Below are 26684 nucleotides of genomic sequence, written 5' to 3'. Positions count from 1 at the left end.
TTCTGAGAATAATAATGTAATTTATAAGATCCAATGTAACAATTGTGACGTATCTTATATGGGACAGACGAAGAGGAAACTCAATACCAGAATAAATGAGCATATTAAAAATATAAAGTTTGACTCATCTAGACATTCGATTATAACAGAACATATAATACAATCATAATTTTGATTGGAAGAATGTCAGAATAATGGATACGGAACCAAATTATAATAAAAGACTCATTTCGGAAACACTACATATAAAAAAACAGTTAAATGGTATAAATTTAAAAAAAGACACCGAATCTCTAGAAGACATATATGTTTATCTGTTAAATTATTATTATTATCTGTTAATTTTTAATAATAACAAAAACGACAGCGCTTAGTTCTTTTGTCTTTTGACTTTTTAACATATGTATGGTAACATTTGCGTTTATACTCTCTTACAGTTAAGATTGGTTGGGCATTAGTGAATATAACCGATTCTAAATTCTATCTTACATTTTTAATAGACTGCTGCTAACTTACCATTACATATAATTTATATTTGTCTTCATATTAATGTAAGTGTTGCATAATCTTTATTCTTTATTCCTTGATAATTATTCAATTTTGTTAATTAAATTATTAAAGCGTCATTATTTATACTTCGCGTCGTGCTTTTGTTCAATTGAAAAAATTTATATATATACACGTACATAAAATTATAATTTATTATCGGTTTACCATGTATTTTTAATTGTTAAAAATAGTTTTTAAATTACAAACTGTTAATTTTTTTATAGTTTCAATTTCGACGATAATTTATAATGTTTAGTTATCTATCAATATTATTGTATTAAGGACGTATGTACAACTATTTATATGATCTGACATCAAACTACATTATTAATATGACTAGAATTTATTCATTTATTTATACTGACTGCCCTTTCTCGCTATTAACCGATGAATTGATTTGGAATCATGACTCTTCATTGCATCGTTTATTAATTATCAAGTTTGACTACGTATGATATGGTTGCAATATCCTTTGTAACACGAAGGTGAGATAATTCTTAGAAATCTGTTATATTATCTATTATCGAACATGAGATGATCCTCATAATATATTAATATAATTAGATATTTGGGTATTTATGCATTTTGCTGATGAGAACTAACAAGGGAAAGTTCACAACTGTCCGCAACCGATTTTTCATGAGATATGTTGTGAAATATGAAAACCTAAAAGATATGTATTTTTTTATATGTGCGCTAACTTATGTTTAAGAAGCGAAACTCTTAAAAAAAACGGTATTTTCATTCAAGGCGAATATCGTTGGAAGTATAAAAGATAGAACAAAATTTTTTTAACAAAAGTTATACAGTTTCAAGAATACTTTAAAGTTATGGATAAAAAAAATTTTGTTTATTTTTTTGTTTAACAAAATATCCCCATAATTTTTTAAATTTTCAAATTTTTTTACCAAATTATAGATTATTAGGTGTACAAAAAAGTTCTGAGCTTTAGATTTGATACAACCGAAATAACAATTTAAATTTTATATATCTTTCCGCCCTTTTGCGGTTTTAAAGCGTTAACATTTGGCCTTCTAAAATGCCATACGGTTTGGCGTTTGATGCACATAACCTCAAAAATTAGTAGTGTTCACGATGGCAATAACAAAAGAGCATATTCGATTTTCCATCCACTTCGCGTTTCATCTGAAGAAAAATGCTGCTGAAGCCACTGCAATGATTTGTGCTGCATATGGAGAGAATGCTGTAAGTCATGCTACATGTAAAAGACGGTATCAAAAGTTTCGCCAAGGAGATTTCAGTCTTAAAGATGAATCGCGTGCTGGACGCCCTGAAAAGATTGAAACGGACGAATTGCAAGCACTGCTGGATATAAACTCTGCGCAAACTGAAAAGGAGCTTGCAGAACAGTTTGGCGTTATGCAGCAAGCCATTTCCGTACGATTACATACGATGGGAAAGGTTCAGAAGGAAGGCAGATGGGTTCCGCATGAATTGTCCGAAGACAACAAAAATCGACGGCGTGACACTGCACTCACTTTATTTTCAAAGTTCCGGAAAAAAGATTTTCTGCACAAAATCATTACAGGCGATGAAAAGTGGATTCTTTATGATAACCTTAAACGTAGAAAATCATGGGTTGATCCTGGGTCAACCTTCGACATCGACGCCAAAGCCCAATATCCACGCCAAGAAGGTTTTGCTCTGTATCTGGTGGGATTGGAAGGGTGTGTTGTATTACGAGTTGTTACAACCGGGTGAAACAGTCACGGCAGACCGCTCCCAACAACAATTGACCAATTTGAGCGATGCATTAGAAGAAAAGAGGCCATTTACTGGCTAAGGACGTTGTAAAATGATCTTGCTTCATGACAATGCTCGACCTCATGTTGCGAAAGCGACTCAGGACCATATCTTTGCGTTAGGCTGGGAACTTCTTCCGCACGCGGCGTATAGTCCAGACATGGCGCCTTCCGATTACTACCTATTCCGGTCGCTGCAGCATCATTTGGCTGATACACATTTCGTGAGATTAGAAGAGATACGAAAATGCATTGATGACTTTATCGCTTCGAAGCCGGTGAGTTTCTATCGTCAAGGAATTCGCAAGCTCCCCGAAATATGGCAAAAGGTCGTTGATGCAAACGGAGAATATTTCGCTGATTAATATTTTTTCGTTTGTTTTTGAATAAAGATTGAATTTTACAAAAAAAAGCTCAGAACTTTTTTGTACACCTAATATTTTTTTACGAATTCAATCATGTGTAATAAAGTTGTATTACAACATATCATTTTCGAGAATTAATTATTAACGCTTCCGTGTATACGTAATCCATGCTAATATGCATAAGTAATTGTCGTCGGTAAAGTACAATATATTGGGAGTACAAATTAGTTCAGTTTTCCAAAAGATGGCTCCGGCTGTTGTGAATGATTCATAGTGACAGCTGATTTTGGCGTTTTCAGAGAGATTAGATATCTGCTAATAATATTCAGTTTATATCTTTGAATTTCATACAAAAACCTTGATTTTTATTGTATTTGAAATGTCAAATTTTGTGTTAACCAAGCAGCATTTGCGGGAGGTTCTAATTTTCTGCTTTAATTGGAAGAAAAGTGCAGCTGAAGCCCATCGAATGCTTGTCGAAGTTTATGGTAACACTGCTCCAACTGATAAATCATGTAGGGAATGATTTCGACGTTTGAAGGATGGAGATTTCAGCGTTGAAGACAACCTCGCTCTGGACAGCCAAAAAAATTCGAAGACAAAAAATTAGAGGCATTACTCGAAGAAGATCAGAGTCAAATGCAAGAGGAGCTTGCAGAATCATTGGGAGCAACTCAACAAGCCATTTCTGCACGATTGAGAGCCATGGGAATAATTCAAAAACAAGGAAATTGGGTGCCTTATGAACTGAAACCGAGAGACGTTGAAAGGCGATTTTTCACTTGCGAACAGCTAATTCAAAGACAACAAAGAAAAGGTTTTTTGCATCGGATTGTGACTAGAGATAAGAAGTGGATATTCTACGACAACCCCAAGAAGAAAAAATACTACGCTAAGCCCGGTCAATCGTTGCCATCGACCTCAACTTCAACACCAAAGCTGAACATTCATGATTCGAAGATCATGCTCTGTATCTGATGGGATTAAAAGGGTTGTTTACTATGAGCTACTGAAACTTGGCGATTCCATTACAGGCGATATTGGTATCGGTTACAATTGATTCGTTTGAGCATTGCGAGAAAAACGGCCGGAATATGAGCAAAGACATGATAAAGTTATTTTTCTTCATGATAACGCTCGGCCTCATGTCGCAAAAATCGTAAAAAAATATTTGGAAACGCAATGGCTCAAATGGGATGTTTTACCGCACCCGCCGTATTTTGCGGACATTGCTCCTTCTAATTATTAGTTGTTCCGAAGGATTTGGTACCGGTTCACTTCTTTCGCAGAAATCGAAAATTGGCTCCAAAATTGGATCGCCTCCAAAGACGAGTCATTTTTTCGAGATGGAATTCGAAAATTGGCTGAGAGATGGGAAAAAGTAGTAGCCAGCGGTGGACAATAATAATTAATATGTTCATTCATTTGTTTTGATATTTTGAACACAAAAAAACGGACCGAACTAATTTGTACTCCCAATATAAAAACTTGAAAAGATGAAGATTTTAAGTAAAATTTGTATAGTTTTCTATATGCTTTATTATATATGTATTTAAATTTTATATACAATATATATATATATATATATATATATATATATGTGTACATATATGTATTTAGATTTTCTAAATATATAACATTTTTTAAATATATGTACATATTAACCTTGTTATTATTTCTTTGACATTTATTATGTCTAAATTATAAACAAAATTGTAAGGTTCATAACATATTCTCGTAAGATTTATAAGAATTTTGAAGTGTTCATAGCTTTATACAATATTTTTATAGACAGCTTTTTATTAGTCATAAGATTTACAAGAAATCGTAAATATTTAAATACGTAAATACGAATAATCTTACGTCTTATGATACGTATGCATAAAATTAGAGAGTACTGGTTATAAGTTTTTATGAGTTTTACGAGAATAAGATACGAGTCTTACGATTCTGCTTAATCTTAGAATTGACTTATTAATTTCTTCTATAAATAAAAATTAAAAATAATTTTATTTACTTTAAATACGAAGCGCTACTACTATCACGTATTATTATGATTATACGAGGGCAAGTCAATAAGTTCTTAGAAAAATCTGTCAGAGAGCACTCGCAGTGTCACATTACTTTTTGACAAGTAGCATCTTTCAGCTGATTACTGTCAAATTTTAAGAGGAATTCATCGCGTCGTTTCATTTCTGTAGATGATTAAAGCGAACAACCTTTGTATTTTTTGCAAAATAGAAAAAAATAAGTTTCGTGCAGTAATCAAACATCTTCATATAAAAGGTTTAACGCCGAAAGAAATCAAAGCCGAGTTGAATAATGTTCATAGCACACCTGCACCAGCGTTTGCGACTGTATACAATTGGGTGAATGAATTTAAACGTAGTCGTACATTCATTTGTGATGCGGGATACGTCCAATTGTGGCTGCTACGCCAGAAATCATCGATAAAGTACACGATATTGTTTTGACTGATCGAGTGAAAGTGAACTTGTTGAGGTCACAGGCATATCACATGGTACAGTGGTTTCAATTTTGCACGAACAATTGGGTATGAAAAAGCTACTGGCAAGATGGATGCCGCGTTTGCGCGGACTGTGGACCATAAGCGCGACCATGTGACGATTTCAAAACAATATTTGAAGATGTTTCAACGTAATCCAGATGAATTTCTGCGTCGATTCATTACTGTGGACGAAACATGGATCCATTACTTCATACCCGAGACGAAGGAACAGTCAAAACAATGGATTTCATTGAGTACTAGCTCCGAAGAAGGCGAAGACCGTGAAGTCGGCCGGGAAAGTGATGGCCACAGTTTTTTGGGATGCACGCGATATAATTCATATCGATTACCTTTCGTTGAAGCAAACGATCAATGGCGATTACTACGCAGCCTTATTGGACCGTTTCAACAACATTTTAAAGAAAAAACGTCCTCATTGGCGAAGAAGAAAGTACTCTTCCATCAAGACAATGCATGGATTTACACGTGCCCGGTATCGATGGTCAAATTCAACGAATTCCGCTACGAATTGCTTCCTCATCCAGCATATTCGCCCCCTGCACTATTACCTGTTTTCAAACCTGAAGAAATGGTTCAGAGAAAAGAGATTCACCACCAGAGAGCAGCTCATCGCTGAAACAGAGGCTTATTTTGAAGGGTTGAACAAATCATATTATTCGGATGACTTGAAAAAGTTAGAGAATCATTGGATCAAGTGTATTGAGCTGAAAGGAGACTATGTTGAGAAATAAAAATCGATCAAAAGAATCGATCAAAAAAAATGTATTTTACTATGTTTTTCTAAAAATTTATTGACTTGCCCTTGTACCGAAGGCACTACAGGAAAAATACAACCACTAGATGTTTACGGATTTAGAATTTGGAAAAATTTTGCTAAAAGATTTTCAGATGTTGTTTTATTATTAGAAAGTAGGGGAGACCGGGATCAGTTGAATATAGAGGTAAGTAGAATAATCGAGGCTACATTAAAAAACAGAACACGCGAGACACGCGTAAACGTGTCTGAGCACGCAGCAGCGGCTGCCGCTAAGTCTGCTGTAATATCTTGTTGCAAACACATTTATGATAGCAGTTATGCCACAATTTAAAAAAATCGCACACCTAAGTAAATATTTTTATTCTTAAAGTTTTTGGTTTATTATCGTATATGGTTGTCTGAGATATTTGATTTCTACTTATAGTAAGTATAGTTCTTACTTAATAAAGTCCAACAGATTTTTTTTTATTTATGTGTCTTTGTTATCGTATATTGTTAATGTTTTTAAAAAATGAACGGATGGGAATAGTAGACTGACCACAGCATGGAACTGTATGTACTCATTTAATACATGTATGATTCATTTAGTGACGACTCTTATAATATTTACTCAAAATTTTATTCCTTTAAAGAGATTTTCCTCAGTGATAAATGTTATAAGTTTAGTTCCCTCATGTCCAATCTCGAAAACTAGGCTTATTCGACGTTTTTGCATGAAATGAACAAATTTTGCAAAAAGAAATATTGTTTGCCCTACGAAACGAATGTTTGTGTTTAAAATATATTTTTATAAAAGTTTTATTAATATGTAGCCAAAGATGTAGCTTAAAATACATTAATCTTTATTTTAATAATCTTAATCGAATTATCCCGGTCCCATGGCTAATTGAATCAGATGGAATGCATCAGAAAAATGCATTTTTTTTTTCATATTATTATAGTTATCAGTTTCCCCTTATTATTAAAATATTATTAGGTAGTCAAATGTATGTAACTTGTGAATTCATTTTTTCGATAAGTCTTTTAATTTTGTCTGTAAAAATTCGAAACTGAAAAATGAGTCTATTAGCCCCGATCTTCCCTACTGTCAAAACTGTGTTGTTTTTGTAAAGGAAATATATTTTTCTTTAGTTATAGGAAGTATGTCTACACGTCCTTCGTACGCTATTTCTTTGATGATAAAATGCGAGTCGTATCTCGATAAATTATGGAAAACTACGAGTGTATGCAGTATGCAGTGTGAATCTTTGTAATTCAAGTTACAATTCGAGAGGCGCGGGGCCTAAATCACCCGGTCAAGTAGTAATGATCGCGTACCCGTGTGTCGTCAGGCGCGAATGATTTTTTGCACACATGGCAGTGCGTGATACTGTCAAATTTTTGCTAATCGTCTCGCGTGAAATCTGCCATGGGAACATTAGTAGATAAGATAGTATTTACTTTATGCGCTAGATTTTAGAGTTCCTCGAAAACCACGCAATACAATCGTTACCGCAGTGAAAATGATGTTTCGACAGCGAATCATCATACGAACAATGCGCGTAGTATCCGATACTAAATACTTTGTGTTGCTGATACGTGTGCGTAGACTTATTCGGATCTCTCTCCATCTTTTTCAATGTGCACTCCAAGTCAGCGTAGACCACAGGACGCGCTCCTTCCTGCAGTGATTGCTGAAGCTCAATCACTTGTTGTCCTCACTGGGCAGCCTAATCGCGCAGTCATTCAATTTTCCATAATCCTCAGTATGGATCTCCAGCTTTGCGTTAAAATCCAAAATAATGCAGGCATCTGGAAAAATACATAAAAATTATTATTATTATTATTTATACAAAAAAATGTTGCTGAAAATGTTTATAATTTTTTTGTATTATTAAATGTATGTACATACCTATCACAAAAGTATGTCTTGCTCTTTTTTTTTCTTGAGTTGCGAGCTCACGAGGCGGAATAGGTCTTTAATCAAGACAAAATGCCCCGCAAATTATCGTCCTACAAATCCTGCAAATACAGCAAATTAAGATGCTTGTTCTTCTTGCAGTTGGTGAGTCGTAATGGAAGAATTTCTTTTTGCTTCTCGATGCTGTACACGTTGATTGAGATGTTGAGATTTTCGCATTTTATTATTTGGTCAGTGTCATCGGAAACTGAATGCTTTGAAGATTCAACACAGTATAATGCGGATATGAGAATTCCCGATTTGTATGACTTTTAGCCGGATGTAGAGCGGCTACTATTGACCACGCGAAGCACGCGTTGCCTATGGATTGCACGTTGATTACTGCTTTCTTTATCTTAATTTCTCGCGGTAATTCGATATAGCATCCCGCGTGCAACGATTGTAATTGTTTATGTTTACGGTTAAATTCAGGATACGCGACAGCGTCCATCCGCTATCGCGCTTCTGAAATTCCTCCAGTGATATCAGGATAGGCTCAATGACGCGCAACGCGTACCACTCTTCTAAATTAGAGGAATGGAAGAGTTCATAGTTTCTCATACTGACATTTTTATTCGCGCGTTTATCACTTGCTATGAATTCGCCATTAAAAGCAGTGTTTATTTTAATGTTATCATGTCTTTGCATTACACTCTGCACATGTTCGAGCACTATATCTCTCGCAACTGGCGAGGTTCGATGTGCCTAGCATTTATCACTCCACCGGTTAGTACGGCTTTCAAACGCTGTTTCGATTTCACGCCATTGAACTCCCGCGCTGTACCTGACACCTACTTGCACGAAACATCCACGCACCGAATTCTTTAAACTTTCTAGTCGCGCGATACGAGCGATCAATGATTGTTTGATCTCAATTAATAATCATGGACTTTTAACACGACTCTGTTCCTCCAGTGATTCGATGAAATTATCGCAACGCTGTTCTCACGCGATGTACTCTTCTCGCGTATTCAATTGAGCGGCTCATGCCACCAAATCACGCTCCGTTTGATCCATATTGTCATTCTGAACTGTCGTTTGATTGCTGACAAAATATGTCCTCAAAAAAAAAAATCTTTTCGTTTTATACCTTATGGAGATGAATCATTTCTTTGGTATGCTGCTGTGTTTGAACATATTTCCGAAGGGGCGATTTTATTGCGGTCGTAAATCGATAAGTTAAAATATTTTTGAAAAAAAGAATGGGAACAGACAGACTTTATTGTTATTGTTGACGCCGATCTCATAAGTAAAAAAGGTTTGATATGGTTAAAGTGCATTCTTATGATATATGTCATTGCACAGTTCAAAGTATGCTTAATGGCAGTTACATTTAAAAAGAAAAAAATAACTCGCATATTCATGAAGATAAGTGAAATTCCACATTGGATACACTATCCAAAATGCATTTTTGAAAAGAGAACGGGAACAGACAGATTTTATTGTGTTGTCGGAGCCGATTCCATAGATAAAAAAGGTTCGATATGGTCAAAGTGCATTCTTATGTCATGTATCACTGCATAATTTGACGTAGGATTGAAAATGAAAAAAATCCCCTCCATTTTTGGGATATGTAAAAAAAAGTAGAAGGGAACACTGTTTAAGAAGAGCTAACATTATCGCATCAATCTCAAAAGAAATCGAATAACTCTTAGTAAATAGCTCTTGAAGAATAGTAAAAAGTTCTTGAAAATATACAGCAAAAAGGTGAACTATGTTCCAATTCAAACGGAAAGTGAAACATGCGAGGGACAGTAAGTTGTGTTCAATTATATAAAATTTTGTTTACACGCTTTTTGGTATATGTTATACCTTTTTTCTACTTACCTGTATTCTTCTTTCTTTAACAGCACATCTTCTTATACACCTCCGACATTTTGTCATACACCTTATATTTTGAGAAGGAAATTCGCATTGACACCTACAGCTTATAAATATCTGAACATTGGAATCAGCGTGGGACTTATGTCCTATGTAAAAATTATGATTGATGATAATCGAGACAATCGCATAATCTTGTCTCATACGACATGGAAAGCGTTCATTGAGAGACGTTGAGCAGTCAACTGTTTTCTCCTTTCTAACGATTCAAGATTTAAATGAAACTTGTTAAAATTGGTAATGAATATAAAGATATCATTGCATGGTATGTGTTTGTACATAAATCCAAAAACTATTCTTTTCATGTTTGAACTCGGACTTTGTATCGAACATGTATACTTTGAACTGTGTCAGTATACTCACGGTGTTAATGAGAAATTCAAATATTTTGTGACTTTTTTACACCAAAATTGTATTACTAATCAATGCGATGCTACAAATACTTTACACAAAATTTTTGATAAAAATTCTATTATAGAATGTGAACTAATAGCTTATGCGTTAGATAATATTGTATATGCTGCGTTACATGAAAAATAAATGTATGTATTAAACATATTACTCAGTCTTCAAAATGATTCATTCCTACCGTTTCATTCTATTATTTTTTTTTTCAACTCCAAGTTAGTAGATAAGAAAGCGCGCTTGACCATTTATATTACATTTATCTTGCAGTGGGATGATCCCGGCGGCGTGAGCGCGTGGAAGGGGGCCCGGGGCACGAGCGACCCGGTTGTGGCCAGCGCCCGTGTGCCTCCCCAGCTCCGCCAATCTCCCTCCCCTCCGCCACCTACGTCGCCGCTGCCGCCACCCGGCAGCGGAGGAGGGCCACGGCCACCCAGAGCCCGCTCTCTCTCTCTCTCTCTCTCTCTCTCTCTCTCTCTCTCTCTCTCTCTTTCTCGACCTTCTCCTTCTGCGACATGACTTGTTCGCAGAAGGAGGAGAATGCCGTCCAGGCGCTCTCCCCGCCGACTATCACTCTAACGACGGCCTGCAGGAAGAAATCGCCCCTTATTTCACGGACCAGGACACCGCGCTCGCTTGCCCAGATCAGGCAAGCCTCTAGCGTATGTTGCGCGGTGTCCCCGTCGCAGTGGAAACAGCACGCGGTTTCCTATTCGGCTCCTTTCCTATTCGACGCAGGTACTCCCCGAAACAGCCGTGTCCGGTGAGCACCTGCGTCATGTGGTATGAGAGTCCGCCCCATTCCCTGCCAACCCATTCCTCTAGGCAGGGGAGGATGGCCTTCACGGTCCGAACGCTCATTGTCGGCGGGTTGCTCTCGAGAGCGGCGCGCCACTTTCGAAACACTCGCCGACGGGCCTTCCCGCTCAGTCGGTCCCCGGACCGATCCCGACAACAATTCCTGGGGTAACGACCCCCCCTCCTCGCGCAGCCGGATGGCCTTCATCCTGGCGTTTCCGCCAAGGCGTCAGCCACGTACTCGGCAGGAGGGATCCTCGCGAGGACCGCGTATAAGACACCGTCCTCTAGGCCCTATAGATTCTTAAAGCCAGTTGAACGCTGTGCAATCTGTCTTGGATACGGTAACTGGCCAGGGCTTGCCCGCTCCATACCGGAGCCTCATAATAGGTCCCGGACAGGACGGCGTGCATATACGCCCGCCTGACCAACGCATTCGGACCGCGAAGATTGGGCATGAGGCCGAGCAGAACATCCGCCCGGCCACCCAATCGCGGGGCTAGCTTGTCGAAATGCTCGACAAAGCCTCAGCGACCATCCAAGATGAAGCTCAGATACTTGATGATGGGCCCCACCGGGACGCGCATCTACCACGATGTGTTCCTGAGGGGGCACCCCACTCCTCCCGTCATGGAAAAAAATCGCCTCCGTTTTTGCGGGGGCTACCCTCAGGCCCAACTACCTTATGGAGCCGACCACGCACGCCACTGCGACGTTCGCCATGCATACGGCTCTTTTCCAAGTCGTACCCCCGGCTACCACCAATGTATCATCTGCATAGCAGACGACGTGGCAACAGGGGGAGGGAGAGGACTGCGCGGAGAACTGAGTCGTATGCGACATTCCAGAGTAAGAGACCCAGCACGGACCCTTGCGGAACGCCGCACGATGTGTTCCTCCGCTGCTGGAGTCCCTGTTTGTTATGGAACTCCAGCTGCTTGTGTCGGAAATAGTCCTTTACAATGGCCACCAGGTAGGGGGGCAGGAAGTGATGTTCTCTCATCGTCTCCACTGCACACCTGGCTCCACGGCACACTGTGGAAGGCGTTGGCGATGTCAAGTGACACCGCCACCCCCCCGCCCGCGGACCTGCTCCGAGAGGGTACGGACCTACCTAATCTACCGTGAATAGCCCCTCTCGGAAGTCGTATTGACCGCGGGACAAGTCAGGACCATCGCGGGACAGGTGCCGGACGATGCGGACAGAGATACGCTCTAGCAGTTTGCCCGCATCGTCCAGCAGGCAAATTGGCCTGTACGCGGAGAGACTCTCCGCCGACTTGTCCTCCTTACGCAGAAGGACAAGCCGGGCCCTCTTCCACCTGGGAAAGCTTCCCTCTCTGAGGCAGCTCGTGTAGAGCTGCCTCAAGTGTTCTCCGATGAAGGGGGCCGCGGTGAGCCACTCTTCCGTGGACGCCGTTGGGTCCCGGCGCCCGCGACCTACTCCTCAGCCGGGCGAAGGTCTTCCTCATCTCCTCCCCGATGACGCTCAGCTCCTCCGTCCATCCCGACGGGGGGCCAGCCCTCTTTGGAATGTCTCTTTCCTTGGTGGGAAAGAGGGCGCCCATCACGTTTTCGAGAAACCGAGCATCCAGGATTTCCGCCACGGACGAAGCTTCTTCGTCACTATCTTGTAGGGCCTCCCCTACGGGTCTCTGTCCAGGGAGGAGACGAGCTCCCGCCAGGCCCCCCCGCGCAGCCAAAGGCCTTCGCCTTTCTTATGGCCGCCCTGAGGGCGCTCCTTGCGTCTCGGAGCGACCCGGCGGCCGCTTCCCTCTCTTCGTCGGTGCCCCGCTGCCTGCGGCGAGTGTACGATCTTCTGGCAGCCACGGCGGCCCGACGTAGCACAGATAGTTCCTCGGACCATCAATAGGCTGCCCTCCTCGCCATCGGGCGGCAGCGGAGCATCGATGCGTCGCACGCGCGCGACATAAAGCTCCTGAGCCACTCGGCCCTCTCCTCCATCGTGTAGTAAAAGTAGCACCCTGCAACGTCGATGGGCCCCTACTCCACAAGTGAACCCCTCCCCTGCCAATATGGGGATCATCGGCGGGATATCGCGCGCGTGTTGGCAGACCACCGCCACCCGACCCAGAGAATCCCTTGTCCAGTTGGAATGACTCTCCGGGATGCGGTGTGGATCAGCGGCGATGGCCAGCCCTCCCCCCCACTCGGCGAGGCATTGCATGAGCATGCTTTGTGCCCCGGTCGAGTGGTTGAGATTGATCTGGAGGAGACCGGCCACCATCAATTAGCGGCGCCAGTGCCTCCCCCCCCCCCCGCGACCGTCTCCACCTCCATCGCCTCGAGCGACCTCTCCGTCATCAGCTGCTGCTGTTGTTGTTGCTGCCGTGGCTGTTCCGGCAGCGCGACGGCGACGGCTCCGTTTTTTCTTCTCCAGCCGCTTCCGTCGTCGGCCGGTTGGCGGCTTTAGCGGGGGGCCGCTGGGCTTGGCCCCCTTTTTACGTATCTTCTTCCCGGCGCACTTCCGTGCACTCCGGTCCGCCGATACGATGGTTGGACGGCCGGCCGAGGGTCCCACACGCGAAGCAGTCCAGCCTGGCGTTGCCGCACTCTTTGGCCTGGTGGCCTACCGCTTCGCATCGGTAGCAGCAACCGGAGCGGTCCATCAAGCTCGTGCATTTCGACTGCACGTGGCCGGCCTCCAAGCATTTGTAGCACTGAAGGCCACGCGCGGGCAGCAACGCCACCTTGCAGCTGGACCACCATAGTGATCCGCCGTACCGCCATCAACCTCTTCCCAGAGTCCACGGGGCATCTGGCCCTGTAGGACCCCAGTCCGCTGAGCATCCTCCTCACGTCGCTCACCTTGAAATCGGTGGGCGACCTCTCGCACTTCCTCACAAGTTCTTTCACGTCCTTGGATGTTACGGAGTCGTCCAGGCCTGTTATTTGTATTTTTACTGATTTCACGGGCCTGATGACTCTGACGTCATCTCTGTCGCGGTATATTTCCCGCAACTTATCGGCCAGGCGTCCGCCTTTTCGCGATTGCCCTGGTCGTGTATTTCCCATATGAGGGCCCCTGTTATGGCCCTTCTGGATCTTAGGTCATCCACCCCGAGGTCCCGCAAGCTGATTTTGGTCCTCGGGAGACCTACCACCTCCGCGTACGCCTGAGAGTCGGCGCAGGTAAGCGTGATCGCGGTGGACAGCTGTCTAATCTTAGACAGCTGCGTCCCAGGGACCCTCGAGTTGACAGAAGAGGGATGCTCGTGGCCGGGCTCCGTTCCCTTACGCCTTCGCTGCTGCTGTTGTTGCTGCGACGGCTGCCTGGTGCCCCCCTTCTTTTTCAGAAGGGGCCGACTCGGGCCGGCCTGTGTATTGGCTGCGCGCCCACGGGCAACTTTGTTGGCCGCCCTTTTTGCCGCCTTTGAGACGACCTGCGTAACCCACATAAGATCGTTGCTGGCGGCGCTCGTACCCGTTTCCCTGTTGTCCGCAGGAGGAGGACCACTGGCAGCGGCGGCTGGCGTCCGTCGAGTCCCGGAAGCGGGCCTTTACTTTAGGAGCAGCAGTCGCCGCGTTGTCCGTCGTATTGCCTTTCGCTCCCTCGATCGGGGGCTGACTCCTCTCCATCTGCCTTGGTCTCTTGGTAGGCGCCTGCTGCGTCACAGCAGCAAGGCCCATGCCCTTCAGCAAAGGAGGCAGGAGCCTGACCAGGATGCCCTCGATTTTTTCCTCGAGGAGCCTCTCCATTTAGCAGTCTCCTGAAGTAGGGAGCCTCATGTCCTCCTCCGTGATGACGACGGGAACCTGGGTCTCTTCCCCATCATCTACGTCCCCCCGCGGTACAACTTCAAGGCGTGCCTTCTTGCTGCGTGTGGCCTGGCTGGCGGTAGGCTTGTGTGCCTGGATTTCTCTGCCAGACCACTCTATCGCGCCGTCCCAGCTGAGGAAAGGGATCGCGTCTCCGTCCGCGGTAGTCGCGGTTCCACGGGAGCGCGCGTTCTCCTTCTCTAGCCCTCCCTCAAGTTGGGCATTGCGGGATCAGAGGTAGGCTATCTCCCGGTTCAGCCTATTTCTTTCCTCCTCCCACCTCTCCCTCTCTTTAGTCGATCGGGGGGGGGGCGACTGTTACTCCGTCGCAATTTTGGTCCGCTCTATGGACGATCGACTCCAGTGTCCCAATAATTTTACTGCAGGCCGTCCATAAATCGCGGACAATGTCCCCGCGGATGTTTTTTGACCGCTACATCGATTTCGCGAGAACATCCAATTCGCGGGTGGCTACCGTCGCGACCGCTCCAACTGACTGCTCGTCACATTCCTCCGCCAGTTCCTGGATCCTCAGGTTGGCCTTCCTGGCGGAGTTCGACGATGCTTTTGCCGTGGGGTCGCAAATGATCTTGTAATCTCTCTTTAGCTGGACGACTTTTTCTGCCCTCCTCTCCCTAGCTTCAGCGGTAAATTTGCCGACGTTCTCAGAGTTTAGAGCTGGTCTACCCCGCGGCCTCTTTTCGCTCTCGCTCGTTCTAGAGGAGGAGGACAGTAGCGCGGAGGCCATCCTTCCCTCTCTCCTATCGCTGATGGTGACCGAATCCATTGAGACAGTCGATCCCACCCTGGAGATCGCCGTCTCGACACCGGCGCCAAAGATCGCACTGGCGGAGCTGGCGCTCATCCCAGCCTTACTGCATGCCGGGCCTAGGTGTTGCCGACGCGGCTCTCCCGGTCGGCTCGTCTCATCGCCCTGTTTGGATGGGTGTCTACCGTCCCTGTTGTTAGTTTGTGTGTTGTTCATATCCATTTAAGATTATTCCACTCCCTGCAGTGGCTCCGTCAGCCAGGGTGTATCCTTATCCTTCCCCCGGAACCTGTCCAGTAGAAGAGGCCTCAAGTTCCCCTAGGGAGCTGACATATGGCTTGGATCCCCGGAATATATCATCGGGGACACTGACTTCCAGCCCCTTACTCCCCATGAGCGGATGTGGTGCAAGTCCACTCACAAGTTTCGGGAGTCCTTCGCCTCCGACTACGAGGACATCGCTGCGGGTTGCGTCACCCGGGAGGCCCCGCGGACGGGTCGGGTCACGGAAGTGGCGCTCCTTCCGGACCCTAATCACCGCGGCAGCGATAAGTTCCGTCGCCCGGTGCCCCGCTTCGGAAGGGACGCCGTCGCGGAAATATCGGGCTACAACTACTCGGCGCCTCCCCCGGCCCCTGCCTCGGAATATGTCCGAGCGGCCGCGCGACCCCTCTACTCGGAGAGAGACAGGGGTTCCGCGACGGACTGAGAAGTCCGCGCGGCCCCGTCCTCCCCTACGGACAAAGTCCGCACCTCCCGAGGCGGGAGAGGCCCCCAGTGCAATGAGCCGAAGCTCTCGGAGATCCCTTCTTTCCCCAGCGGCATGGGCCGATCCGCCTTGAGGGAGCACCCGCTCGACGCGTTCCGCGGCCTTGAAGGAACCACCCCCCCCCAGGAGGGGAAGGGAGGGCCCCATGGGAGCGGTGGGCGTCGATGCCCACACTCGCACGGGCAGGGAATAGAAATTCCCTCTAACGGTGCCCTGCCACCGGGCGATTGAAGTCAGGGCCTTCAACCCCTACCGGCACATTGGGGACCCGTCCCGAGAGGATGAGACCTCCAGGAGTTCCTCCCATGAAGAGAGAGAGAGACTCCCTTGGGATGCCGGACCCAGGTGCCTCCTGTCGCGGAGGAGTTCGTACAGGTTGCTCTTAGACCCCCACGAGCCGCAAAGCGATTCGTGGGAGCCCCCTCACCACGACGTGGGCGCTCTTGCTTCAACTTGATATATGGTATCCCAGCATTTTTAAATTCATTTTCTAGAGTGGATGTCGCCAAAGCATTACGATGAAAATGTTCAACAATTTTTTTACATTTTCGAATTATAGTTGATAGCTCCGCATTTTTTTGAGCGAATCAGTAATAACTAACTGTAACGTGTGAGCAAAACATGGAACATGTTTCTTGTCAAATAAATTATAAGCTCTTATTATTGCACTTGCATTGTCTGTAACTATTGCCACTTTGTTCGTTATATTTCAACGATTTTTATATTTTTTTAACGGTTTTTTTATTGCTTCGCCGGTATGACTACCTTTTAATAATTCTGTATTTAACGACGCAGTCCTCAATCATGTTCGTATACAAAATGGCATATTACAGTCAAGTATGCATCCTTAGACTGACTTGTTCAAATATCCATTGTTAGAGGAACAAACTGAATTGATTCAAGGCAATTTATCAGCTTATTTCGAAGAAATTCATATGTTGCTAGCAAAATAGTAGTTCTAAAATAGATGTCACTGTGTATTTTATAATCAGGTTTAAGTCTGTATAGAAGTTGTTGAAAACCAAAATTATTTACAATTGTTCGATACCCTTATCGCCTTCTGAGATCGATTGAATTTTCCTTTGCCATAGCCGGCAAATCTATTATAGCCTTGATGTGAGTTTGAACAATCACGCGCTTGTTATCATATTGGTCCCTGAGAATTGACCACGTCAATTGACGTCCGACAATTAGCGTCCGACAATTCTAATGAACTGATTACAGCGTTTGCATCGCCGTGAGTGACGCCTGTAGGTACTGAAATCTTTGCATATTTGAGAGCGAGGTATTGGAATGGATAACCGAGTTGAATGTATCGAAAAACGGGAACCATTCATCATATTTGCCGGAAAATGTTGGTAAATTTAATTTAGGCAACCGAATATGCGTACTACGATCTGAATCACGAACACTTGAAGAGGACAGAAAAGATGGACGTTCGCAATGTCGACGAAGGGGAAATGAGCTCGCGGATCTTGGCAGATAACGCATAGAACACTTCCTCGAAACCGTCTCGATCGCAGCCTTCGGACTCGTCTAATAATTCTAGACGCGATTGCACCTCGTTATACTCCGCACAATAGTGCTCGAGTTTCGCCTTCCGCTCTTCGAGATGAGCCACTATTGACGGATTAATGGCGACTATTGACTCTACATAAGTCCTGATACGCGTACATGATGCCTTTATGATCGCGCGCTGTCGCTTAAGTGTCGTCGCTTCTGATGGTCGACCGTCTTGAATGCAACTACGAACGCGCGTACGCAACGAACGCGGCGAAGGGAACTTGGTCGGTAATGGAGACAATGGTCTTCCTCACCTTGTTACGCACGCAATTAATGCTAAAAAAGAATGCGACGGATGCTGGATGCCTTCCAGTCGAGTTGTTGGACGGAAACGTTCCTCTCGCAGACGTTGCGCCATTGAGGGATGGCTTCCGTTGCACGTCGTCCGGATCAGGCCTCGTTTTCCACTATCGACAGGATTCCGCTCGCGAAACGTTGATACTCATCAGGATATGACGTAATATTAGCCGGGCTGGGTCTCTGATGCTTAGATGCGGGCCTTGCGGCTGTTTTTGTTGAGTTGCATGCTGCTGTTGGTGCGACGCTTGTCTCGTCTCGATGAGATAACCTTAGCTGACTGCTAAATTGCTGCTCGCCATTTCACTGAGGCCAAATACTTGATAGTATCGGCTCGAAGAACCAAAGAAATGTTGGCGATCTTGCTGCATGCAGGATAAATTTGTGGTGGCACGGCCATGCGATCACCGTTCCAAGCTTTCCCGCGGTATAATTGCTTCGAGGGCACTTGGTCGAGAAAAATGAGATTTTCTCTGCTTTCCAAACTTTATTTAAACAGACCTCAAATACAGGCGAACGTGTTTCACAATAGATGTGGAAAGGATCTCAACGATGCGGTAGCGCAATAAAAAGCTATTCAGCACGAGGCGAGACACGTGCTGTCGACGAGACAATCAGAGCGGCCATTATGATCTGAGTGTACCGGATCGATTATGCGCGACGCATGCCTCGCTTAACAATCGATATCTCGAGGATTGATCGATTCTTTATTGAGCGATGTGATTAGACGCCATAAACGATAAGGGTATCGAACACGCCGCCCGCCTTGAAAGGGTTAACTTTCAATGTGACATACAAGCATGAACTCTTTAACGTAACATAAAATACGAATTGCTCCGACTCAACAATTGCGACTCAACAAAATCGCATCTAGTCATTGCACTGAAACTCAACAAAACTTGACGTCTAAATATACAAACTGAAAACAATATAATAAATTATTCTTATTCAACGATAAAGAGAAGCTTGGGCGAAGCTTGATATAGTTAGAAGCTAACAGTTGAAGCACTTAAATCTAAATGCTTAATAACGTATAGACTAGTTTCGATTGATAATATTGATAGCTTAGACAGTGGCCTCACGTAGGAACCCTTGACAGTCTTCACAGTTGTGGTGCGCGCGATGCCGTCGGGACCGAGATGAACCTCCTGAACCCCATTGCCCACTGAAGTGGAGCTAAATTCGACTGCTTTATGAGCACAAGTTGATTAGTTGACAACTGAATTCCCTTGTTAGCCATCCATTTGGTTCGTGCTTGTAGAGAGTGAAGATACTCATTACTCCATCTGCGCCAAAAATGCTGCCGGGTTTGCTCTACGCGTTGCCACTGCAACAGCCTATTTTCGTTGACGTCGCTCAAGTCAACGCAAGGAAGACTATTTAAAGTCGTGCCAACCAAGAAATATCCCGGACTTAGGTACGCTAGGTCGTTAGGGTCGGCGCTTAACGGTAAGAGGGGATGCGAATTGAAGATCGCCTCTATTTCACAGAGGGTCGTTTGCATTTCCTCAAAGGTCAAATGAGCCTTGCCAACGATCCGAGTCATATGGTATTTGGCAGATTTCACGGCTGCTTCCCACAAACCTCCGAAATGAGATGCATTAGGCGGGATGAAGCTCCATGAAATCTCCAACTCGCGCAGAAAATCCTTAATCTCGAATTGGACTTGTTGATCATTATATATATAGTATAATACTTGAATTTGCTTATGAGCGCGAAGGTGGTCCCGTTATCCAAATACATGTGCGTGGGTCTACCCCTACGAGAAATGAATCGCTTAAAGGAGGCAATAAATGCTTCAGACGTAAGGTCACTTACTAAATCCAGATGGACCGCCTTCGTGGCGAAGCACAAAAAAGCGAAACATATGACTTGTGACTCCGCGCGTTTCGATGCTTTCCCTCACGTAACAAGAGCGACCCGGCATTGTCTACACCGCAGCGAGAGAAAAGTCTAGAGACGCTAACTCGACTGGCTGATAATGAGCCCATTAAGGCTTCTGATTGATTAGATTTAGCCCTAAAACAGGTAATACATTTTTGTATTATTCCACGCACGGTAGAGCGCAATGATAACGGCCAAAAGCGCTGGCGCACGAAAGCCATCGTGGCTTGCAGACCCGCGTGCAAGTTTCATATGTGTTCGCGCTCTATAATGCTGAGTTAATATGAGTTTGCATGGCAGGAGAATTGGATGGCACGCATTGAACGCGAGATTTGAATTTTTCAATCTCCCGCCAATTCGCATTAGTCCGCTTTCATCTAAGAAAGGAGATAGCGATAAGATATCACTAGAAGCGTTTACAATTTCGTTTTTGACTAGCACTTGATATTCGCAATAGAACGCTCGCTGTTATACCGTTCTGCAAATATATACAATTTAAAGCGATAGATGTTTTAACGGGGGACACGAAATCAGATACTGCGTGTTCCCGATGCGCCTTGGATAATCGCAAACAATACGCTATGATGCGACATATTTTATTTAAATTGGAATACATATTTAGCAAGTCATCGATGATACAAGGATGGGAAATGGAAACGGCTACGCGGATTTTCTTTTGTTCGGGAAGATCGTTGTCCAAACGCGTGAAGACACTGGGCGGCCAGTGTTTTTCATCCCATTTTAGAAATTCGGGACCATTCTACCACCTCTCAGCATTGATCACGTCGCACGGATTTAACCCTCGCGACAATATATCGGCAGGGTTATCGGAAGATGTGACATAACGCCAGTGTTTGATTTCTGTTAAGCGCTAAATGTCGCCCTACTTGCCATAAAAACTGACTACTGCCGCGAGGGGGAGGTTATCCAGTTTAACGCGATCGTCGAGTTCGACCAAAGATAAGTCGGGCATTTCGAAAGTTCCAATGACTCTCTGACCTTGTTGATTAAGCGCGCCAGCAACAAGGCGGCTGATAGCTCTAATCACGGTAACGAGACGGTCTTGAGCGGCGCGACGCGAGATGTTGAGCATAGTAACTCAGAGTGATGGTCGTTGAGACAGAGGTGCGAAAATATATGCAAGCTCCGAACGCGCGCTGGCTGGCGTCACAAAATCCGTGCACTTCCATGATTAATTGGTGGGCAATTGAATTTAACGCATTGATTTTTAGTTGATTCAGATCTGAAAGCAATCCAGCGAGTGTGGATGTTCTGAAGAACAGACTCGTCCCATTGGATGGCCAATTGCCACAAATCTTGCAAGATGAATTTTGCAATCACAATGACCGGATCCAGAAGGCCCAGAGGATCGAATAATTTAGCGACCTCGGAAAGTATGATTCGTTTTGACACACAACGTGGGCTTCTGTTTCAAATTTGCAGAGAAATTGGAATCCTGATACTGATTCCACTGCATGCCCACAATCCACGAATCCGCAGTATTATCTCTGATAATGACTAGCACACAATCACGATTGTCTATTTCCAATAGTTCAGGGCAGTTCGAGACCCATTTGCTTAACTCGAATGCTCCTAATTTTAACAGTTGAATAATTTCATCGCAAATTAGTTTTAATTCGTCGACTATATCCGCCCATGTCATCGACATAAAAATCCCGAAGAACGCATGTTAAACCGCGAGTGAACTGATGAGCGTGTTGCTCAGCCAAATGCTTAAGTGGCAATAGCGTACCGCTTGGCCATCGTAATCGAAAATTGCCAATCGTTGTCCGAATCATGGGGTCACCTCAAATTTTATAATTTTTCGAGAATCTTATAGGCGATTGAAAAAGAAGCCTTTATTCTACAAAATAGATAAAAGGCCGAATCGAGCAGTGATCCTTCTTCTTAGATTTTCCAGTCACAGTCGCAATTCAGTACAATCGCCTTTGAGACATTCCGCCGCAAGAAAACCGCTGCGTTCCACTTGTGATTAGTTACGTGAAGATTCGCGTAGATCGAACTTTCGCTCAAAATCGCCTTCTCGCTCAAACTCTCTCTATATCGCTCTCGCTTTGTCTCGCTCTCGAACATTATCGATTCTTCGAGCTGGATTCGTCTTCGCCGATTATTGCTCGTTCGGGAGTGCCGTCGTCGCGTTCAGTGCGCGTAATATCTAAAAGAACAAAGAGAGAATGTAAGTGAGCAAATCATGAGTGAGGAAATAAATACATTGCTGACCGCTCAAAGTGACATCCACGGTCGCATGGCCAGATCAGTGGTAAATTTAAAAAAGATGGGGATGACCAACATCACTCTCTACGTCGTCGAAACCCGCTTAACGCTTCAATGATCAACTGTGGACGAAGTTCGAAAGACAGCATGAGTTTATACGAGCACATTATAAGGAAGCCTTCGATGAAAGTGAGTACAGTATGTCTCAATTCGCCAATTCCGCTGAAATTACTTACGTGCATCAGCGTAGTCTGTTGAATGATTACCTGACAAAGTTTAAGGAGAAGGAGTTTTTCTGAGAAGTCAAATACAGCATCTCCGAATGAATCGGGAAACGATTTTTCCACTAAATCGGCGTTGCCGCGTCTGAAATCTGATCATTTTCGGGCGCGTTTGAAGACTGGCCATCGTTTAGAGACATATTCTTGTCCATTGTCGGTAATAATCTCAAACGTAGAGAAGTTCCATCACTTTAAGCATTGCTCGGAAGAGTCCGCTGAAGCATTAATACTATTAGCAGTAACCGGAGATAATTATTCTCGTGCGTGGGCGCTGTTGTGCAAGCATTACGAGAACAAAAAAGAGTTGTCGCGCTCCAATTTTTGCACGTTTACCGCAGTGCAGAAGATGAAAAGTAATACCGCCGAGAAGCTTAGCCGCATTTACATTATCGCGATCAGTGCCGTGAACGGTCAAGAAAGCATAGGAAGACCAATTAATTCGCATGGCTTCGACTTCTTTAATCACTTCATCATCGAGTTCTTCGATCCGAAGACTCGTCTCGAGTGGGAATCTCACACGAGCGATTCCACGAACTTGCCAGATCATGATATCTTGATGGACTTTATTATCAAGCGAACTCTGATTCTCAAGATCGCAAAACCAAAGGCTACCAAGGTCTTCGGAGATCCACCGCGAATCGCGAAATCGCACGTTGCTAAACGTGCAGCCGATGCTCCCGACTGTTCTGTGCAAGGGTAGGTATAATGTAATGATGTGCGAACAATTCAAGGCGAAATCCGCATCCGAACAAAAGTCCGTCGCAGGAACACATCAGTTGTATACACAACTGTCTCGGTTTGCATCCAATCACAAAGTGCTAGTCAACAAAGACGTGCTTTATGTGTAAGGCGAGACATCACACGCTCCTTCATGAAGCGTACGTCACTCCGAAGCTCGCCGACGTAAACGCGTTGGCCGCTGTAGGCCAAGAAGAATGCAAAGCCATTCTGCTCGCTACTGCGAGAATTACTGTCGCTGATCGCCACGGAGATCCATACCCGGTTTAGAGTCTTAATTGATCAAGGATCGGAAGTATCCTTGATCTCCGAGGCGTTAGTCCAGCGCTTACGCCTGCCGCGATCTCGCGCGGCAATCTCAATTTTCGGAATCGGCGACTCACCCTCGGATTCCTGTTACGGGAAAGTGTCTCTCAGTCTCACATCCAGGATCAATGGAGCTCGAGTTATCGCTGTTGCTTTCATCCTACCACGACTTTAGCTATATCAAGGCACAGCTACGACATGCACGACTACATGGCCTCACATTGAAGGTTTCCAGCTGGCTGATCCGCAATTCACGGCCGCCTATCCCATCGAGTTGTTACTCGGCGCGGAAGTGTGCTATATCATATTACAAGAGGGCCTTCGATCCGCACACTCTCGTCGCTCAGTGCACTCTACTCGAATGAATTTTCTCGGGAGGCTGCGGCGAGAATCTCTGAGTGACTTCACATCGCTCCTTCCAGTGCACTGCCGACCACGAGCTGACCACGCTCGTGCAACGTTTTTGGGAGCAAGAAAAGGAATCTTCCGCTTCAGTGTCCATCACGCCAGACGAACAACGATGCGAGAAGATCTTTGCTCGAATTCACAGCTATAGGAAAGTATTGTACATTGTGCGACTGCTATTTGCCGCGTCACCAACAGTACTCGGTGACACCTGCCAATCAGCCGAACGATTGCTTACTGTCATGAAGCGACGGTGTGAATGTAACGTTCGGTTCGGACGTCTGTACCACGCCTTTCTAAAAGAGTACGAAGAGTTGGATCACATGGAATTAGTGCTAAGATCATCGGAGTCACAAGCTAGATGCTGAATACCTCACCACGGAGTGCTCCTAGAATCAAGCATGTCGACCAAACTCAGGGTAGTATTCAATGGATCTCAGAGTACAAGGTCCAGTAAGTCACTGAACACTCAGCCATTAGTCGGCGCTAAGCTGTTGTCATCGTTTGCCGTTGATCCGATGGCGGTGGCACCGATTCGCAATCGTGACGGACATCGAAAAAATGTATCGTCAAATTCTTGTGGCGCCTGAGGATAGAGATTATCAACGTATTTTCTGGCGTCACTCAATCAGCGATCCGGTTCGCGAGTATCGGTTAAATACAGTGACATACGGTCTGTCGTGCGCGCCATTTCTCGCCATCCGCACACTTTATCAGCTCGCCGACGAAAACGCAAGATTTCCGCGAGGTTCCGCCGTATTAAGACACGACTGCTACGTCGACGACATCGTGACCGGAGCATACACTAAAGACGAGGCAATCGCGATACAATCCGAACTCTGTCAGCTGTGGTGGGAGAGTTCCCGCTGAAAAAATGGGCCGCCAACCATCCTGAAATTTTCTTCAGTACTCCTGCGGGTCACTGTCTCGCGGATTCATGGTCGTGGAGATACGAGACAAACGCTCGGCTTGCAGTGGCACCCGATCAATGACATTTTCACATTCTTAATTCGAAACCGCACCGTTGAAAATTTCACCAAAAGGAAGGTTCTCTCGGAAATCGCGTGTTTAATAATCCGCTCGGATGATTGACATCGGTAGTGATCTGCGCTAAAATCCTGCTTCAGTCAGCGTGGTTGCAAAAGCTGGACTGGGACGCCCCGCTCCCTCAAGCAAACGCCTGCCATTGGAATCGCTTCCTAAAGGAACTCCCAAAGCTTAAACAGCTTCGAATCAACCACTGATTAAACACGGGCGCCGAGGACGCGAGAGTAGAGCTGCACGGATTCGCCGACGCGTCCGAACGAGGGTACGCAGCCGTGGTGTATCTTCGTGCGCTAGCAGCGCTAACAGTGTCAACGTTCTCTTGTTAGCGGCAAAGAGCAAGGTCGCTCCAATCAAGCCAGTGTCCTTGCCGCGATTAGAATTGTGCGCCGCCGCCTTGCTAACAAAATTAGTCGCACACACGCACACTATTCTAAGCCTATCCACAGCTCCAGTCTCTGATCCGACTTCAAGGCCATTCTATACTGGATTCAGGATCACATCTCACGATGGAAGACTTATGTGGCCAATCGCGTATCCATGATACAAGAGGCGCTTCCAGAAGAACAATGGCGTCATGTTCCCGGAAGGGACAACCCGGCCGACTGCGCCTCTCGGGGGATAACATCAGGCGAGCTTATTGATCATCCACTCTGGTGGTCAGGCTTCTCTTGATTACTCAATGATAACTCCACCTGGCCTAGTGCACAACCTGAAGCTCCACTAGAGGAATTGCTCGAGCAACGTGTTCACTCTCGCACTATCACGTCAAAGATTATCATGGAACCGGAGCTCCTCCTTCGATTCTCCTCACTTCATCGGCTCCTGAAGGTCACAACGTGGTGTCTACGTTGGCTGCGCTCAAGAGAGATACCAACGACGGAAGGAAGTCTGGAGTCGACATTGACATCCGACGAGCTCGACGTCGCACTGGACGATGGATCCGAGCAGACCAGGCATTGCACTATGCGCACGAGGTCACTGCCGCAAAGGATCAGTGCCCGATGCCACCTCGCAGCCAGTTACGGACCTTGAATCCATTCATCGACGAACAAGGAGTGCTGAGAGTCGGAGGTCGCCTGAAGCACGCAGTTCTCTCTCCGGACAAGCGGCATCCGATCATTCCGCCGCATTCACACCTCACATGCCTCTTGATATCGTCATGTCATCACCGAACACTTCATGGAGGAGTGCAGTTGATTCTGGGCCTGTTGCGACTACGATATTGGATCCCTCGAGCTATGACAAAATACTGGTTGCATCGGTATGTCACGTGGAGAGGAGTCATGCCACAACCGCCAATGGGTAATCTTCCTCAAGGACGCATCATCCCTGCGTCCATTCCTCAGAACCAGCATCGACTATGCCGAGCCGATACTCATTCACACGAATCGAGGATGTGGGCACCGGTTCCACAAAGCCTTCGTCGTAATTTTTGTGTGTCTCTAAAGCGACGCATCTTGAGATCATTTCCGATTACACGCATTCCTGGCCGCACTTCGTCGGTTCACATCACGAAGAGGACTATGCTCGGATATCTATTCCGACTGTGGCGAACTTCATTGGCGCCGACCGACAGATACGAAAGCTTCTTCGTGCATCTTTCCGTCAACGGCAGCCGCATGC

At 45.3% G+C, this 26684-nt stretch overlaps 2 protein-coding genes across 2 annotated transcripts; one reads left to right on the top strand and one right to left on the bottom strand.

The window, feature by feature from the left end:
* Positions 1-9420: 9420 nt before the first annotated feature.
* LOC147908073 (uncharacterized) lies at positions 9421-10324 on the top strand. The gene is made up of 3 exons (XM_087411533.1): positions 9421-9942; positions 10037-10049; positions 10139-10324. The coding sequence occupies exons 1-3, from the start codon at positions 9707-9709 to the stop codon at positions 10322-10324; spliced, it is 435 nt and encodes a 144-aa protein (XP_087267659.1). The 5' UTR covers positions 9421-9706.
* An 8943-nt stretch (positions 10325-19267) lies between these two features.
* LOC147908072 (uncharacterized) lies at positions 19268-21712 on the bottom strand. Its single transcript, XM_087411532.1, has 2 exons — positions 21436-21712; positions 19268-19830 (listed from the first exon to the last, which is right to left on the bottom strand). Exons 1-2 carry the CDS (start codon positions 21710-21712, stop codon positions 19268-19270), a joined length of 840 nt encoding a protein of 279 aa, XP_087267658.1.
* Positions 21713-26684: the final 4972 nt, after the last annotated feature.

Source organism: Acromyrmex echinatior, chromosome 11 (genome assembly GCF_024713525.1).
Source record: "Acromyrmex echinatior isolate Ae372 chromosome 11, ASM2471352v2, whole genome shotgun sequence".
In the NCBI taxonomy this organism is placed as follows: Eukaryota; Metazoa; Arthropoda; class Insecta; order Hymenoptera; family Formicidae; genus Acromyrmex; species Acromyrmex echinatior.
Note: the sequence above shows the minus strand (reverse complement) of the source record. Positions and strands in the feature narration are given on the sequence as shown.

Excerpts from the sequence above, each read along its gene's own strand:
- LOC147908073 (XM_087411533.1), top strand. The coding sequence starts at position 9,707 with ATGTTATACCTTTTTTCTACTTACCTGTATTCTTCTTTCTTTAACAGC.
- LOC147908072 (XM_087411532.1), bottom strand. The coding sequence starts at position 21,712 with ATGACATGGGCGGATATAGTCGACGAATTAAAACTAATTTGCGATGAA. Across the intron at positions 19,831-21,435 it reads AACGAATCATACTTTCCGAG|TCCAATTCGAGATTAAGGAT; the intron begins GTCGCTAAATTA and ends ATGATCAACAAG.